This window comes from Abramis brama (genome assembly GCF_963993115.1).
Source record: "Abramis brama genome assembly, chromosome: 12".
Classification (NCBI taxonomy): domain Eukaryota; kingdom Metazoa; phylum Chordata; class Actinopteri; order Cypriniformes; family Leuciscidae; genus Abramis; species Abramis brama.
In genome coordinates this window covers 17,774,099-17,791,471 of record NC_139974.1, presented here as the reverse complement: position 1 = coordinate 17,791,471, position 17,373 = coordinate 17,774,099, and the positions used below count along the sequence as shown (strand labels likewise).

At 44.4% G+C, this 17,373-nt stretch overlaps 1 protein-coding gene across 1 annotated transcript in view; it reads right to left on the bottom strand.

Annotated features, from left to right (window-relative positions):
- Window positions 1–17,373, bottom strand: part of LOC311093864 (SH3 and cysteine-rich domain-containing protein 2-like) — a gene marked incomplete at its 3' end in the record, with an annotated part of 180,347 nt that overhangs the window by 18,321 nt on the left and 144,653 nt on the right. The window contains exons 7-10 of the mRNA XM_084131489.1: window positions 6,957–7,006; window positions 6,763–6,842; window positions 6,538–6,589; window positions 4,137–4,274 (exon numbers count right to left, since the gene is read on the bottom strand). Coding sequence (XP_083987615.1) covers window positions 4,137–4,274; window positions 6,538–6,589; window positions 6,763–6,842; window positions 6,957–7,006 — 320 coding nt within the window. The remainder of the gene's footprint in view (window positions 1–4,136; window positions 4,275–6,537; window positions 6,590–6,762; window positions 6,843–6,956; window positions 7,007–17,373) is intronic.

The following is a 17,373-nucleotide window of genomic DNA, read 5'->3' as shown; positions in this document are numbered from 1 at the left end:
CAGTTCACTACAGTTGCGTTTAGCTAGCTCAGCCTCTGAATACCAGTAATAGTACGCACTCTGACTATCTAATCTAAGGACGTGAAAATGCTGACGTTACTGTACGCCTGCTAGATGGCCCAAATGCACTTAAATCAAAATCTGATTGGCTGTTTAAATCTGACTGATTATCTGATTGGTTAAAGCAACAGTTTCATTGCCATTAATTTTAAGCTACAGGCGCCCGCACTATTGATTCTGATGGCCTTAAGGCAGATTTCTTTGGCCATGGCAACACATGATGGCTGAAATATAATTGGATAAAAGCTCTAAACAGGAGAAAAGCTATGAAATTAAAGGACAATTCCGGTGAAAAATGAACCTAGGGGTAATTAACACATGGTTACCGAGTCGATCGTTCCCTGGGATGCGTTTTCATGAAAATCGAGTGTAAAGAGTTTTATCTCTAAAAACAGATTAGCTTATAACACTAGTATATGGGGCATAGAGTAAGTAAAAGTAAATCGCTAGTTAATACCACTAACAAGGCTCAAAATAGCCTCACACTAACACGGTAGCATATTGAGGGTCCCTACATACAAACCGAAGCATTGAGAACTTTGTAAGTGTACAGACAGTTTAATAAGAAGATACTTTATAAAGACAGTACATTACGCGTTTCAGGCATTTGTCATCTTGGAAAACAGTCTCGACTAGTCAAGCCACGAACGCCGTGCTAAGTTAGATTTCACAAACGTAATTCCTATCGACCAGCTCACTGAGCACGGCGTTCGTGACTCGATTAGTCGAGACTGTTTTCCAAGATGACGAATGCCTGAAACGCGTAATGTACTGTCTCCAGAAAGTATCTTCTTATTAAACTGTCTGTACACTTACAAAGTTCTCAATGCTTCGGTTTGTATGTAGGGACCCTCATTATGCTACCGTGTTAGTGTGAGGCTATTTTGAGCCTTGTTAGTGGTATTAACTAGCGATTTACTTTTACTTACTCTGTGCCCCATACACTAGTGTTATAAGCTAATCTGTTTTTAGAGATAAAACTCTTTACATTCGATTTTCATGAAAACGCATCCCAGGGAACGATCGACTCGGTAACCATGTGTTAATTACCCCTAGGTTCATTTTTCACCGGAATTGTCCTTTAAGAGAATGTACTTCTTCTTCTTTTTCTTTCGGCTGCTCCCATTAGGGGTCGCCACAGCGGATCATCCGTCTCCATACCACCCTGTCCTCTACATCTGCCTCTTTTACACCAACTACCTGCATGTCTTCCCTCACCACATCCATGAACCTCCTCCTTGGTCTTCCTCTTTTCCTCCTTCCTGGTGGCTCCATCCTCAGCATTCTCCTACCAATATAATTCATGTCCCTCCTCTGCACATGTCCAAACCATCTCAATCTCACCTCTCTCACCTTGTCACCAAAACGTCCAACATGCGCTGTCCCTCTAATAAACTCATTTCTAATCTTCTAATCTCCGCCTCCTGCCTTTTACTCAATGCCACTGTCTCTAATCCATACAACATCGCAGGTCTCACCACAGTCCTATAAACTTTTCCTTTCATTCTTGCAGATACTCTACTATCACAAATCACTCCTGTCACTCTTCTCCACCCACTCCACCCTGCCTGCACTCTTTTCTTCACTTCCCTAACACTCTCTCCATTACTTTGCACTGTTGACCCCAGGTACCTGAACTCCTCCACCTTCTTCACCTCTTCTCCCTGTAACCGCACCACTCCACTGCCCTCCCTCTCATTTACGCACATGTACTCTGTCTTACTCCTACTGACTTTCATTCCCCTCCTCTCCAGCACGTACCTCCACCTCTCCAGGCTCTTCTCAACCTGCTCACTACTCTCACCACAAATCACAATATCATCCGCAAACATCATAGTCCAGGGAGACTCCTGTCTGACCTCGTCCGTCAACCTGTCCATCACCACTGCAAACAGGAAAAGGCTCAGGGCCGATCCTTGATGCAGTCCAACCTTCACCTTGAACCAGTCTGTCGTTCCTACTGCACACTTCACTGCAGTCACACTGTCCTCATACATGTCCTGCACCACCCTCACATACTTCTCTGACACACCTGACTTCCTCATACAATACCACAACTCCTCTCTTGGCACTCTGTCGTACGCTTTCTCTAAATCCACAAATACACAATGCAGCTCCTTCTGTCCTTCTCTATACTTCTCCATCAACATTCTCAAAGCAAATAAGGCATCTGTGGTGCTCTTCCTCGGCATGAAACCATACTGTTGCTCACAGATGGTCACCTCTTCTCTCAGCCTGGCTTCCACTACTCTTTCCCATAACTTCATGGTGTGACTGATCAACTTAATTCCCCTGTAGTTACTGCAGTTCTGCACATCTCCCTTATGCTTAAAGATCGGTACCAGCACACTCCTTCTATATTCCTCAGGCATCCTCTCACCTTCCAAAATCTTGTTAAACAATCTGGTTAAAAACTCCACTGCCATCTCTCCTAAACATCTCCATGCTTCTACCGGTATGTCATCTGGTCCAACCGACTTTCCACTCTTCATCCTCTTAATCGCTGCTCTCACTTCCTCCTTACTAATCCTATCCACTTCCTGCTTTACTAACACCACATCATCCAACCTTCTCTCTCTCTCATTTTCCTCGTTCATCAGCTGCTCAAAATACTCCCTCCATCTTCTCAACAAACTCTCCTCACTAGTCAACACATTTCCATCTCCATCCTTTATTGCTCTAACTTGCAACACATCCTTCCCAGCTCGATCTCTCTGCCTGGCCAGTCGGTACAAATCCTTTTCTCCTTCCTTAGTGTTCAACCTCTCATACAGCTCCTCGTATGCCTTTTCCTTGGCTATCGCCACATCCCTCTTTACCTGTTGCCGCATCTCCTTGTACTCCTGCCTACTTTTCTCATCACCCTGTCGATCCCACTTTTGTTTTGCTAACCTCTTTCCCCTTATGCTCCCCTGCACTTCCTCATTCCACCACCACGTCTCCTTGTCTTCCTTTCTATTTCCAGATGTCACACCAAGTACCTTTCTAGCTGCCTCCCTCATCACTCCTGCGGTAGTTTCTCAATCATCCAGCACCTCTTCACCACCACCGAGCATCTGTCTGACCTCTTCCCTGAACCTCACACTACAGTCTTCCTCCTTCAGTTTCCACCATCTTATTCTTCTTTCAGTCCTTACTCTCCTCCTCTTCTTCTTCGCCTCCAAAACCATCCTACAGACCACCATCCGATGCTGTCTAGCTACACTGTCCCCTGCCAACACCTTACAGTCTCCAATCTCCTTCAGGTTGCATCTCCTACATAGAACATAGTCCACCTGTGTGCACCTTCCTCCACTCTTATAGGTCACCCTATGATCCTCCTTCTTCTTAAAATACGTATTCACCACTGCCATTTCCATCCTTTTAGCAAAATCTACCACCATCTGCCCTTCCACATTTCTCTCCTTTAGGCCATACCTACCCATAACCTTCTCATCACCTCTGTTCCCCTCACCTACATGTCCATTAAAGTCTGCCCCAATCACCAATCGTTAATTTCTAGGTACACCATCTACCACTTCATCTAATTCACTCCAGAATCTTTCCTTCTCCTCCATCTCACAGCCGACTTGTGGAGCATAGGCACTGATGACATTTATCATCATCCCTTCAACTACCACCTTCACGATCATCACCCTATCAGAAACTCTCTTCACCTCCACTACACTCTTACTGTACTCTTCCTTCAGAATCACCCCTACACCATTTCTCTTTCCATCCACACCATGATAGAATAGTTTAAACCCACCTCCAATGTTTCTGGCCTTACTCCCTTTCCACTTGGTCTCCTGAACACACAACATATCTACCCTTCTCCTCTCCATCATATCAGCTAACTCTCTCCCTTTACCAGTCATAGTGCCAACATTTAAAGTACCAACCCGAACCTCCACTCTCCTACACTTCTCCTTTCCCTGTCGCCTCTGTAGACGTCGTCCTTTAAGAGAATGTACTATTGGGAATAATTTAATACTCATTCATGGAAAAAATATATTAAAGTGCAAGTCAGTGATTCTGATAGTGTTTAGGAAAGCAGAGAAGGCTTATATATAGATGTTTTATACTTGTATATATACCTGAGCCTCTTTAACAGTCAAGTGACCCAGATCTTTGTTGCCAAGGACACTTTGCGTCACCTTCCAGACACGCTCACTTGGACGTACTCGCTGCACAAAATTAGCAGGGAATAATCCAATTCTATCACCGCATTTTCCCTGCACACACAATACAGCACAGAGATTATAAAAGCTGGTGCTCATTAAGAGGGAAATCAAATCATTATCCTTTATACAGTGTCTCTGAAAGAGTAGATTTGTTATAATTTTATTGGTACAGTATCTTTTATAAGTCATTCCATTTAGTTAGAAAAGTGTAATACATTGGTTGTAAATTGTATTATTTTCATATAATCCTTTAGTCCATTTGTCTGAATGGCTACCATGTGATTTACCTGTTGATGTCATGAAGTGAGTCTTAGAAAGTGAGAGCAGGATTCATGTTCAGAATTTAGTGAAGCAACGACTACAAAGATACAAAAAGCTATAGGGAAAATGACGTGAACAAGAACTAAAACTCACCACAAAACAGCAATATACTTAATACTTTTATACACAAAAAAGTGGGGAAATTTAGTCCTAAGTAGTACTGAAACAGTACACTTACAGGTATAGGCTACTTCTAGTACATTGATATTAGTATACTTACTATTATCACAAGTATACTTACTACATAAAGTATATTTAAAATAATGCTTGAGCTTTGCTTAAGTATACTTAATAAAATGAACTTAAAGTATACTTATTTTTTGTAAGGGCAGGATTAAGAAAACTACGGTGACCGGGAGGGGACTTGTTTGGTTCACTTAGTTTTGTTGTGGCCATGACATGTAAACTCGCGGGAACGTGTTATGAAGTGGTGGCCACGAGATCATTTTTTACATTGGCCACGCGATGTAAAGTCATGGCCTTGAGATCCTATGTTGAGAGAACAGAATATTCTCATGGCAATGACTTCATATGTTTAGGTACCTAAATCTATTTCTCATGGCCATGAGTTAAATGCCTAAACAACTTCCGTGACCATAGCAACCTGGAATCATCAGAAATAGATAGGCCTATAATAATATTTATTTTTGGTTTCACTTTATTTTGATGGTCCCTTTAACACATTCTGTTAACTATAAGTAACGTTGCACCTACATGTCTACTAACTCTCATTAGAGTGTTAGTTAAGTATTAATAGACTGGTAGGGTTAGGGTTAGATTAAGTTGACATGTAGTTGCAAAATTACTTATAGTCAGTAGACTGTCTGTTGGAGGACCATCACAATAGAGTGTTTGCAGATATTAAGCAGACAGTCTACTTATACTCCAATGAAAGTTAGTTGACATATAGTTGCAAAGTTACTTATAGTCAACAGCATGTTCAAAAGGGACCATCAAAATAAAGTGTTACCTTATTTTTTAATTAAGAAAAAGAGTGGAATTAAGAAATAATTATATTAACATATTGCCCATTATATTGCGCGTAATGGTGCCTATAGCAGCATTCGAATGAAGTTTATCAATAAATGTTAAAATAATATGCCTTGTACATTTGTATCTATCCCATACAACAGTCTTTTAAATCCATTCACTGGACATTTATTTTTTATTTAATATTTTTATTGGCCTGTTATTAGTATTATTGGTTACATTTCTTATTCATTGTTATGTATTTGCTTTATTTTCTCATTCATTTTCCATATCTCTTAAGCTTTATTATGTTACTTAAAATATATATTTTGTAAATACTGTAAATGCCCGAGCAATAAAGTTGTGACTTTATGACTGTATTACCAGTAGCCTATGTGACGATAAATGAGTGCCTGTTTTCATTTGTAGCCACTCGTGCCCGTGACAGCATTCAAATAAAGTTCAAATACTGTTAATATATGTTAATAGAATATTTAAGCTAGGCTACAATATATATATATATATATATATATATATATATATATATTCATCTCATTGTAAAGTATTTTAAATCCATTCACTGGCTCTCTTGATTTTGTTTATTATATATAGTTTTCCATTTGATTTCATTATCTCTTTACCCAAAATCAATGTTATGTATTATCTAACAGCCTGCAGAATATAGCCTATGTTTTGTAAATACTGTAAATGCCTGGCAGTAATGCCAATAAAGCTTTGATTATTTCTGGCCCAACACTCTGTGAAGCATGCGAGAAGTGACGTAGAAGCACAGAGGACCATCACTTCTCGCGCTTACACCACAAGAAATCAGGAATGTGTGTATAACAGGCCGGAACCAATAGTTTAAACTGACATTGACACACTCCTTCACATACCATTTTCACCTCTCCGGACTTTGCAAATAGGACTCATTAAAGCAAAGTCTGATATAGAATTTCTCCAAAAGAAACACTAGTATGTGATGCTGCTGATAATGTAGAGCTCTTTACACATGAACACCCACCTTCCACCATTCTTCATTAGAGTCATCAATCACCATAACTCTGTCACCAGGACTAAAATAAAAACAGAGAGAAAGCCAAATGTGATATGTCTCAAACCATCTGTGTAAATGTGTTTATATGCTTATAGACACATACATAGATTTTTCTTTTTTTTTTACTGTGACTTTACTTTTCACATTGGTGTTTGAGAGATTTTCTATCACACACACACATGCTGGACTTACCGTAATTCTAAATCTTTTTGCTCTTGAGGGAGAAACTTGTAAAGTGCCACATAAGTGTGAAAGGAGCGAACTTTAGGAACCTGAAATGAAAACACAAAGCAATATCTAATCAGCAGTTTATAATTTAAATATAAAGATAGAGTAGATTCATCCCTAGAAAAACCGTCACAGATTATTCAGAAATGTTACTTTACCTTAGATATCTCATCCAATTCAGAGTTAACATTCTCAGGAAGAGAGACATCTGTAACTGAAAGAGTGTACAGAGTTGTACTGTTAGCAGGTCTGGACACTGTGCTGTGTCAGTAATGTCTAGTCTGTTTGTCTAGAGATCATTAAATTGATCTCATATACATCTAAAGAAAAAAAAGAAAAAATATATATATACAGATTGGAAGTCCAATAAAAATAATATACTGTATATAAAAATAAGCCAAACAGAGTCTATCCAGGTTGCTCTCAAAATAACAGAATCATTCTTCTTGTTCTGTGACATTGGTTCTCATCTGGTAGGTTGCGACCCAACATGTATTCTGTTCGTGGACAGTAAGGAAAAAACAATACCAAATGTGAATAAAATGCAATTAACTTTAGGTTAACAATAGGTTTCAGAAAACCCTGGTTCTCTGGAACATCGAGTGGATAGATCCAGCTACCTTTCTTAAGCGAGCATCGAGGCCCTGTAAGCCAGAGGATGGTCATCTGAAAAGGCGGTGCTTGATTCATAATAATGAGCCTAGTAACACTTAACCAAGTTAAAATAAGTTACATAGTCAGAGATCTGAATGACATGTAGTAACATGCAAAAATAATTAAACTTAGCAGCACATACAATAATGAAAATTTTGCCAAACAAGGATATAAAGACATGCTTAGTGACATGGATAAGCAGGTCCGAGGGAGTGGGGTTTGTTGTTTTTTTGGCTGCTTTCTTGGGCCTCTTGGTTCTTTTTTCTTGTCATCACTGTGTTGTGGCATTAAAGTGACAGCTCCCTGGACAGGCTTAACCGGCTTTCCTGCAATACGCCGCTTTTCACTATCAGGGAGATATTAAGCCACAGTGCACGCTCTCCGACCACGGAGACAGCTATAGTATGCCCGCTATCTTGGACAGCTTGGGATTGTGGAAAGAGAATCAAACTGGAAGAGTAAAACAAACAACACTTTAAATGAGCCAACCCCCCAATATTACTGTTATAAACACGAGACTGCTGTTATTTTAAGTAATATTTTCACTATTACTCAGAGGTCATCGTAAGTGATACATCCCGTTTGTATTAGCTACTCTATACAGGCCACCAGGGCACCATACAGACTTTATCAAAGAGCTTGCTGATCGAAATTAGTACTGGCTGCAGAGAAAGTCTTAATTGTTGTTTTATATCCATGTAGATCCCAAGATGCATTGAGATTGGCATTTATAGACATGATAAACTATTGGTGTCAGGACCCACTCATTGTCGTAATCATACTTTAGATCACATGGAATCAATGTCGATGCAGTTGAATTTCGCCAGTAGAGCAATGAAATCTCGGATCATTGTCTAGTCCAGTGTATAATCCATTTAGCCAAGGCTGCAAAACCATCTCCCCGTTACAAATATGTTTGACACCTCTACCCTTAAATATTGCATTATTAATAATCTCTGTGCTTCGAACTCCTCAGCATACCAGATAGCTTTGAAGAACTCGATGTTGCAACAGAAACTATCAACTTTCTCTTTTTCAGCACTTTAGCTCCTTTGCGGAAGCTGGAAGAAAACAAAACTAGAGGTATTTCACATTTTGTGGAAGTACATATTATATTATATTATTATATATACAGAAAGGCCTTAAAAACTGCTAGATCTGGTTACCTTTCGACTCTTAAAAGTCTAATAACCCTATTATTTGATACAGTGGCTAAATTAATGAGAAATAAAGCTTCAACTTCTTTAATTGCAAAATTGATACTATTAGAGAGAACATTATAACCCTGCAACCATCTACTACAGCATCACATCAGGCATCATGCTATCGACCCCCTGAGGAACAATTCCATTCATTCTTTGCTATAGAAGAGGAAGAATTGTTTAAACTTAAACAGTAAACAAGCAAAGACTAAATAACTTGCCACAAATAAGTAATCTCTTACTTATTAAAAAAATAAGTAAATTTTTGCTTTTCATAATGCAGATTATTCACTCAGTGCCAGCCTGTCAGTGACAGCAGCTGCCCACTAGTTGCACGAGTGTGGACTCCAATGCAGTTACCGTGTATGGTCACACATAAAAACAGTAGAAACAGCTCGCAATTAAATCCATATCCTACATTTTCTTGCAACCTGATAAAATCCATGGCAATGAACGTCATCTGAGATGTTTAATCCACAAGCATTCTAAGAATTATTCCTACTTGCTGGTGTTCACATCAATCCACAAGTCCTTTAAAGGAGATTTTCATTCAATTAAATGTAAAAGCAATTATATCCTTTTACGTTAGCGAATGTTGCAATAAATAATTATTGGTTGCAAAACGGAATCCACCCACATGTACTGTATAGCTTTTTGTGTGGTTTTCAGTAACGGTCAGAAAAACAATTAATACAGTCAGATTACTCCATGCTATAGCATATGAGATTGGTCAATCTAATCTACCAGTCAGAGAGCTGTCATTAAAGCATTGTAGCCAAACTTAACCCTTGATTTACCAGTGACACTAACTTGTAGGCCAAATAATTAGTTAAAACAGACATTGATTGATCAAATAGCCTATTGGTAAAAACAAATATTTGCTGGACCTACTTGTATATAAAATATTATTTCCTATTCAAATTGCCATCCATGCCTTATTATTATTATTAATAATTTTGCTCTATTCCTTTCAGTTCCTTGTAGAGATATTCCTTGTGGTCTAGATGTTCTGGACAGTGGTAGGCTTTTTCCCAATTTTAATCATTGACATTAATTAATCAAATATTCTTCAAATATTTCATGTTCATGTTCCATATTTTTCCATGCATGTCTTCAATTGTAAATTTGTTCTGTTCATTTCAGTTACTTGTTGTGATATTGATTGTGATCCAGCACCCAAATCAAAAACATTGACAGTTCTTGATAGTTGTCTGGATATTAGTTTCCCTGAGTTTGGTTCTGATGAGCTGTTCTGCAGCACACCTGACACCACACTTGATGGTCTTATGGAGTTTCCCCTCACTCCAGCCACAGCACCACTGCCAGCACTAGAGCCCACCCTCACTCCACTTCCAGCACCAGAGCCCACCCTTACTCCAGCCACAGCACCAGAGCCCACCCTCACTCCAGCCACAGCTCTACTGCCAGAGCCCACCCTCACTCCAGCCAAAACCCCACCAATGAGAGATCTCTGTAGCCATAAATGCATAAGAAAATGCACAGACAAATTTAAATTTCACTTTCCAGAGCGAACAGGCTAAGGTGGCATTTGTATTAACTCTGCTGTCAGGGAGGGCAGCGCTTTGGGGAACGGCGATGTGGGAGAACGGAGACAACTGCTGCACCTCGTTCAAGGCACTCTCCAAAGAAATGAAGAGAGTTTTCGATCGTGCAGTGGCGGGTAAGGAGGCGGCCAGATTACTCGCCGAACTGCGACAGGGAGAAGGCTCGGTGGCGGACTTTTCCATCCGGTTCCGCACCCTGGCCGCAGAGTGCCGTTGGAACGAGGAGGCGCAGTGGGATATGTTCCTGCATGGGCTGGCTGACCGCGTTCAAAAGGAGATTTATGCGATGGACTTACCTGAGACGATGAATGGACTGGTGGAACTTGCTCTGAGAGTAGACGCTCGACTGAATCGTGTGACCAGATTGGTCACTGAATCGTGTCCCAGCCGTCCACAGCCAAGCACGGAGGACCGGTGGTGCGAGCGCGGTCAGCCCCGCATTCGACCACGAGCCCATGCAGGTGGGGAGAGCTCGGCTTTCCCGGGAGGAGAGGGAAAGGCAGAGGTCCCAAGGACTCTGTCTATACTGTGGCCGGCCGGGCGGGCCATTTCATCCACTCCTGCCCGGTAAAAGAGCAAGCCCGGTAGTAAGTATGAGGCTACTATCGGGTGGGATCTCCGCCGAGAAGACCTCATCACCATCATCGACCCTCCTCCCGGTAAGACTGAGATAGCGAACGTCGACGCACTGCACCAACGCACTACTGGATTCAGGAGCGGAGGGTAATTTCATGGACTTCAAACATGCACTTAAGCTTCAGATCCCCATCACTCCTCTCTCGCACCAGATTACTGTCAACGCACTCAATGGTCAAGAACTTCCCCGGATTACACATTCTACTGAAAGCATCACTCTCATCACTTCTGGCAATCACACAGAACTCATTTCATTCTTACTCATGGACTCACCACTTGCACCAGTGGTTTTGGGACATCCGTGGCTTTCCAGACACAACCCCCGTGTCGACTGGTGCACTAACACTGTTTCCACATGGAGTAACCACTGTCATGAGTCCTGTTTAGTGTCTGCCTGTCCCTCTGTGTCTGGTTCTGTGTTTCAGAGTGAGGCAGCGGATTTGTCTAACGTGCCCGCGGAGTACCTCGACCTGAAGGAGGTGTTCAGTAAGTCTCGTGCTGCTTCTCTTCCTCTGCATCGTTCCTATGACTGTGCGATAGATCTACTGCCAGGTAAATCTCCGCCTAAGGGCAAACTTTACTCTCTTTCTGTTCCCGAGAGGGAGGCCATGGAGAAATATATTTCTGATTCTCTAGCCTCTGGGTTCATCCAGCCTTCCTCTTCTCCTGCGGGGGCGGGGTTCTTTTTCGTTGGGAAGAAGGATGGTTCTCTGCGACCTTGCATTGATTACCGAGAGCTGAACAACATCACGGTAAAGAATTCTTATCCTTTGCCGTTGATGTCTTCAGCTTTCGAGAGGTTGCAGGGAGCATCTATTTTCACGAAACTGGACTTACGTAATGCATATCATTTGGTTCGCATCAGGAAGGGGGATGAATGGAAAACCGCTTTTAATACCCCTAGGGGGCACTTTGAATATTTGGTTATGCCTTTCGGGCTTTCCAACAGCCCAGCGGTTTTCCAGGCACTCGTTAATGACGTGTTGAGAGACATGGTAGATCAGTTCATATATGTTTACCTGGATGACATATTGATTTTTTCTTCGTCTCTCCAGGAACACGTTCAACACGTCAGACGAGTGCTCCAGAGATTGTTAGAGAATGGGTTTTTTGTCAAGGCGGAGAAATGCGCGTTTCATGCACAGTCTGTTCCCTTCCTAGGGTACATCATCTCCTCTGAGGGAGTGCGCATGGATCCTGACAAGGTTAAGGCTGTGGTAGATTGGCCAAGTCCAGATTCCCGTAAGGCCCTACAGCGGTTTCTGGGGTTCGCCAATTTTTACCGGCGTTTCATTCGCAATTTCAGCCAACTAGTCGCACCTCTGACTGCCTTGACCTCCCCCCGAACGACGTTCAGGTGGTCGAACACTGGCGAGGCAGTGTTCACCAACCTCAAACGTCGCTTCGTTTCGGCTCCCATTCTTGTCACCCCTGATCCCACACACCAGTTCGTGGTGGAGGTCGACGCGTCAGAGGTGGGAGTAGGAGCAGTGCTTTCACAACGCGCTTCCTCAGACGACAAGATGCATCCCTGCGCGTTTTTTTCTCATCGACTATCGCCTGCCGAATGTAATTATGACATTGGTAACAGAGAGTTGTTGGCAGTCAAGTTAGCGTTGGAGGAGTGGCGTCATTGGTTAGAGGGTTCGGGGGTACCCTTTATCGTTTGGACCGATCATAAGAATCTTGAATACATCAGATCTGCTAAAAGACTCAACTCCAGGCAGGCTCGGTGGGCTCTTTTTTTCGGACGTTTTGATTTTGTTCTCTCGTACCGCCCGGGTTCCAAAAACATCAAACCCGACTCTTTGTCTCGTATTTTTGATCCATCCGAACGCCCGGTGACTCCCGAGTGTATTTTACCTGAGAAAGTTGTCATCTCCACTCTGGTATGGGAGGTCGAATCAAGGGTCAAGACAGCCCTAGAAGGGGTAACGCCTCCGCCTGGTTGCCCACCGGGTCGTTTGTTTGTTCCGGAGGGGTTACGGTCCGACGTTATTCGATGGGGTCATTGCTCCAACGTGGCTTGTCATCCAGGAGTGACTCAAACCAGTTTTTTAGTTAAGCAACGATTCTGGTGGCCATTAATGGCTCGCGACATTCACGATTTTGTATTGGCTTGCTCAGTCTGTGCCACTGGTAAGACATCTAACCAACCCCCAGATGGGCTACTTCGACCGCTGCCTGTCCCTTCGAGACCCTGGTCCCATATCGCTCTAGATTTTGTCACCGCCCTCCCGCCCTCCAATGGCATGACGGTTGTTTTAACCGTAGTGGACCGGTTCTCGAAGGCGGCACATTTCATCCCCTTGCCCAAATTACCTTCAGCCAAGGAGACAGCGGTCACAGTCATAGATCACGTCTTTCGGTTACATGGCCTCCCGATGGACGTGGTCTCTGACAGAGGTTCCCAATTCGTATCCAAATTTTGGCGAGAATTTTGTAAGTTACTGGGGGCCACGGTCAGTCTGTCCTCGGGCTATCATCCCCAGAGCAAAGGCCAGTCTTAACGAGCCAATCAGGACCTCGAGAGAATGTTGCGATGTTTGGTTGCCAAGAATCCGTCGTCCTGGAGCCAACAGCTTTCTATGGTGGAGTACGCCCACAATTCGTTACCAGTGTCATCGACGGGCCTCTCGCCATTTAAGTGTAGTTTAGGTTACCAGCCACCAATTTTTCCGAGTCTGGAATCCGAGGTCGCGGTCCCCTCCGCTCACGCATTCGTCCAGAGGTGCCGCCGTACTTGGACTAGAGCCCGTGAGACTCTACTCCAAGCAGGGGGGCGCATGAAGGCCAAGGCCGACCGCCACCGGTCAAAGCCTCCCGTTTACGTCGTGGGTCAAAAAGTGTGGCTTTCTACCAAGAATATTCCGCTCAGCTCCGTGTCTAACAAGTTAGCTCCCAAATTCATTGGCCCGTTTCCTGTCACCAAAATTATTAGTCCGGTGACAGTCCGACTCAAACTCCCTCCTGCGTACAGGAGAATTCACCCCGCCTTTCATGTGTCTAAAGTCAAGCCCGTGTTTTATTCTCACATTAATCCGCCTGCCCCGGTTCCCCCCCCGACCGGTGGTGCGAGCGCGGTCAGCCCCGCATTCGACCACGAGCCCATGCAGGTGGGGAGAGCTCGGCTTTCCCGGGAGGAGAGGGAAAGGCAGAGGTCCCAAGGACTCTGTCTATACTGTGGCCGGCCGGGCGGGCCATTTCATCCACTCCTGCCCGGTAAAAGAGCAAGCCCGGTAGTAAGTATGAGGCTACTATCGGGTGGGATCTCCGCCGAGAAGACCTCATCACCATCATCGACCCTCCTCCCGGTAAGACTGAGATAGCGAACGTCGACGCACTGCACCAACGCACTACTGGATTCAGGAGCGGAGGGTAATTTCATGGACTTCAAACATGCACTTAAGCTTCAGATCCCCATCACTCCTCTCTCGCACCAGATTACTGTCAACGCACTCAATGGTCAAGAACTTCCCCGGATTACACATTCTACTGAAAGCATCACTCTCATCACTTCTGGCAATCACACAGAACTCATTTCATTCTTACTCATGGACTCACCACTTGCACCAGTGGTTTTGGGACATCCGTGGCTTTCCAGACACAACCCCCGTGTCGACTGGTGCACTAACACTGTTTCCACATGGAGTAACCACTGTCATGAGTCCTCTGAGGGAGTGCGCATGGATCCTGACAAGGTTAAGGCTGTGGTAGATTGGCCAAGTCCAGATTCCCGTAAGGCCCTACAGCGGTTTCTGGGGTTCGCCAATTTTTACCGGCGTTTCATTCGCAATTTCAGCCAACTAGTCGCACCTCTGACTGCCTTGACCTCCCCCCGAACGACGTTCAGGTGGTCGAACACTGGCGAGGCAGTGTTCACCAACCTCAAACGTCGCTTCGTTTCGGCTCCCATTCTTGTCACCCCTGATCCCACACACCAGTTCGTGGTGGAGGTCGACGCGTCAGAGGTGGGAGTAGGAGCAGTGCTTTCACAACGCGCTTCCTCAGACGACAAGATGCATCCCTGCGCGTTTTTTTCTCATCGACTATCGCCTGCCGAATGTAATTATGACATTGGTAACAGAGAGTTGTTGGCAGTCAAGTTAGCGTTGGAGGAGTGGCGTCATTGGTTAGAGGGTTCGGGGGTACCCTTTATCGTTTGGACCGATCATAAGAATCTTGAATACATCAGATCTGCTAAAAGACTCAACTCCAGGCAGGCTCGGTGGGCTCTTTTTTTCGGACGTTTTGATTTTGTTCTCTCGTACCGCCCGGGTTCCAAAAACATCAAACCCGACTCTTTGTCTCGTATTTTTGATCCATCCGAACGCCCGGTGACTCCCGAGTGTATTTTACCTGAGAAAGTTGTCATCTCCACTCTGGTATGGGAGGTCGAATCAAGGGTCAAGACAGCCCTAGAAGGGGTAACGCCTCCGCCTGGTTGCCCACCGGGTCGTTTGTTTGTTCCGGAGGGGTTACGGTCCGACGTTATTCGATGGGGTCATTGCTCCAACGTGGCTTGTCATCCAGGAGTGACTCAAACCAGTTTTTTAGTTAAGCAACGATTCTGGTGGCCATTAATGGCTCGCGACATTCACGATTTTGTATTGGCTTGCTCAGTCTGTGCCACTGGTAAGACATCTAACCAACCCCCAGATGGGCTACTTCGACCGCTGCCTGTCCCTTCGAGACCCTGGTCCCATATCGCTCTAGATTTTGTCACCGCCCTCCCGCCCTCCAATGGCATGACGGTTGTTTTAACCGTAGTGGACCGGTTCTCGAAGGCGGCACATTTCATCCCCTTGCCCAAATTACCTTCAGCCAAGGAGACAGCGGTCACAGTCATAGATCACGTCTTTCGGTTACATGGCCTCCCGATGGACGTGGTCTCTGACAGAGGTTCCCAATTCGTATCCAAATTTTGGCGAGAATTTTGTAAGTTACTGGGGGCCACGGTCAGTCTGTCCTCGGGCTATCATCCCCAGAGCAAAGGCCAGTCTTAACGAGCCAATCAGGACCTCGAGAGAATGTTGCGATGTTTGGTTGCCAAGAATCCGTCGTCCTGGAGCCAACAGCTTTCTATGGTGGAGTACGCCCACAATTCGTTACCAGTGTCATCGACGGGCCTCTCGCCATTTAAGTGTAGTTTAGGTTACCAGCCACCAATTTTTCCGAGTCTGGAATCCGAGGTCGCGGTCCCCTCCGCTCACGCATTCGTCCAGAGGTGCCGCCGTACTTGGACTAGAGCCCGTGAGACTCTACTCCAAGCAGGGGGGCGCATGAAGGCCAAGGCCGACCGCCACCGGTCAAAGCCTCCCGTTTACGTCGTGGGTCAAAAAGTGTGGCTTTCTACCAAGAATATTCCGCTCAGCTCCGTGTCTAACAAGTTAGCTCCCAAATTCATTGGCCCGTTTCCTGTCACCAAAATTATTAGTCCGGTGACAGTCCGACTCAAACTCCCTCCTGCGTACAGGAGAATTCACCCCGCCTTTCATGTGTCTAAAGTCAAGCCCGTGTTTTATTCTCACATTAATCCGCCTGCCCCGGTTCCCCCCCCGCCGCGACTCGTAGATGGGGAACCCACATATTTGGTACATCGCATTCTGGACTCGAGACGGAGGGGACGCGGATTTCAGTACTTGGTGGACTGGGAGGGTTACGGTCCGGAGGAGAGAAGTTGGGTACCTGCTAGAGACATTCTGGATCACTCCCTTATCGATGATTACAATCGACAGGTAAGGTTGTCTGGGAACGCCAAGAGGCGTTCCTAGGGAGGGGGGTACTGTCACGGTTCATGAATCGGCTGTCTCATGCTGATGTGTCTGTGTGAGTGTATTGTGTGGGTGTGGTTACTCGTTGTGTTGATTAGTGTCTCCAGCTGTCATCAATCCCAGTTCCCTTTATATGCCCAGTAATTTCCCTCTCATGTTGTCAGATCGCACTGGTTTTTCACTCGAGCACGCTGATCACCGCACCACCACCGGATCGCCATCTCGTCCCTGCTTCATTGCCACCTGAGTGTTTGTCCCCGACCTGTGTCATCTTCATTTATATAGCGCTTTTAACAATGTAGATTGTTTCAAAGCAGCTTTACAGAGATAAGCGTATAATTTAAGGTAACAGAGATTGTTTTGGCTTTATAGCGGTTCTTTAATAAAGTTATTTTCCAGCTAAAGTTAGTTTTGATTGATTCGCATCCGTCGCAACGATCATTTGTTATTAAATTAGGGGCCGCTAAGACGACACCATTCTCTCTACACAGACTTTAAACGCGAACCTGTGATAAACGCTGATGGCGTTCACATGCGCATTAAGAATTGGTTCTATAGTTATGTGCGTTTGAATACATGTGCGCAGGTTTGTAATTCCCTACAAACCAAGCCTAAACAAAGTACTGGTCTTTCCTTATAAATTTTGATACAGAATTGTATTTTATTTTGTCACTTCGGGGTAGGTACGCAAAACGAATTTTCCCGACAACGCTTTATCTGTAGAGTGGTAAAGGGATCCTCCAT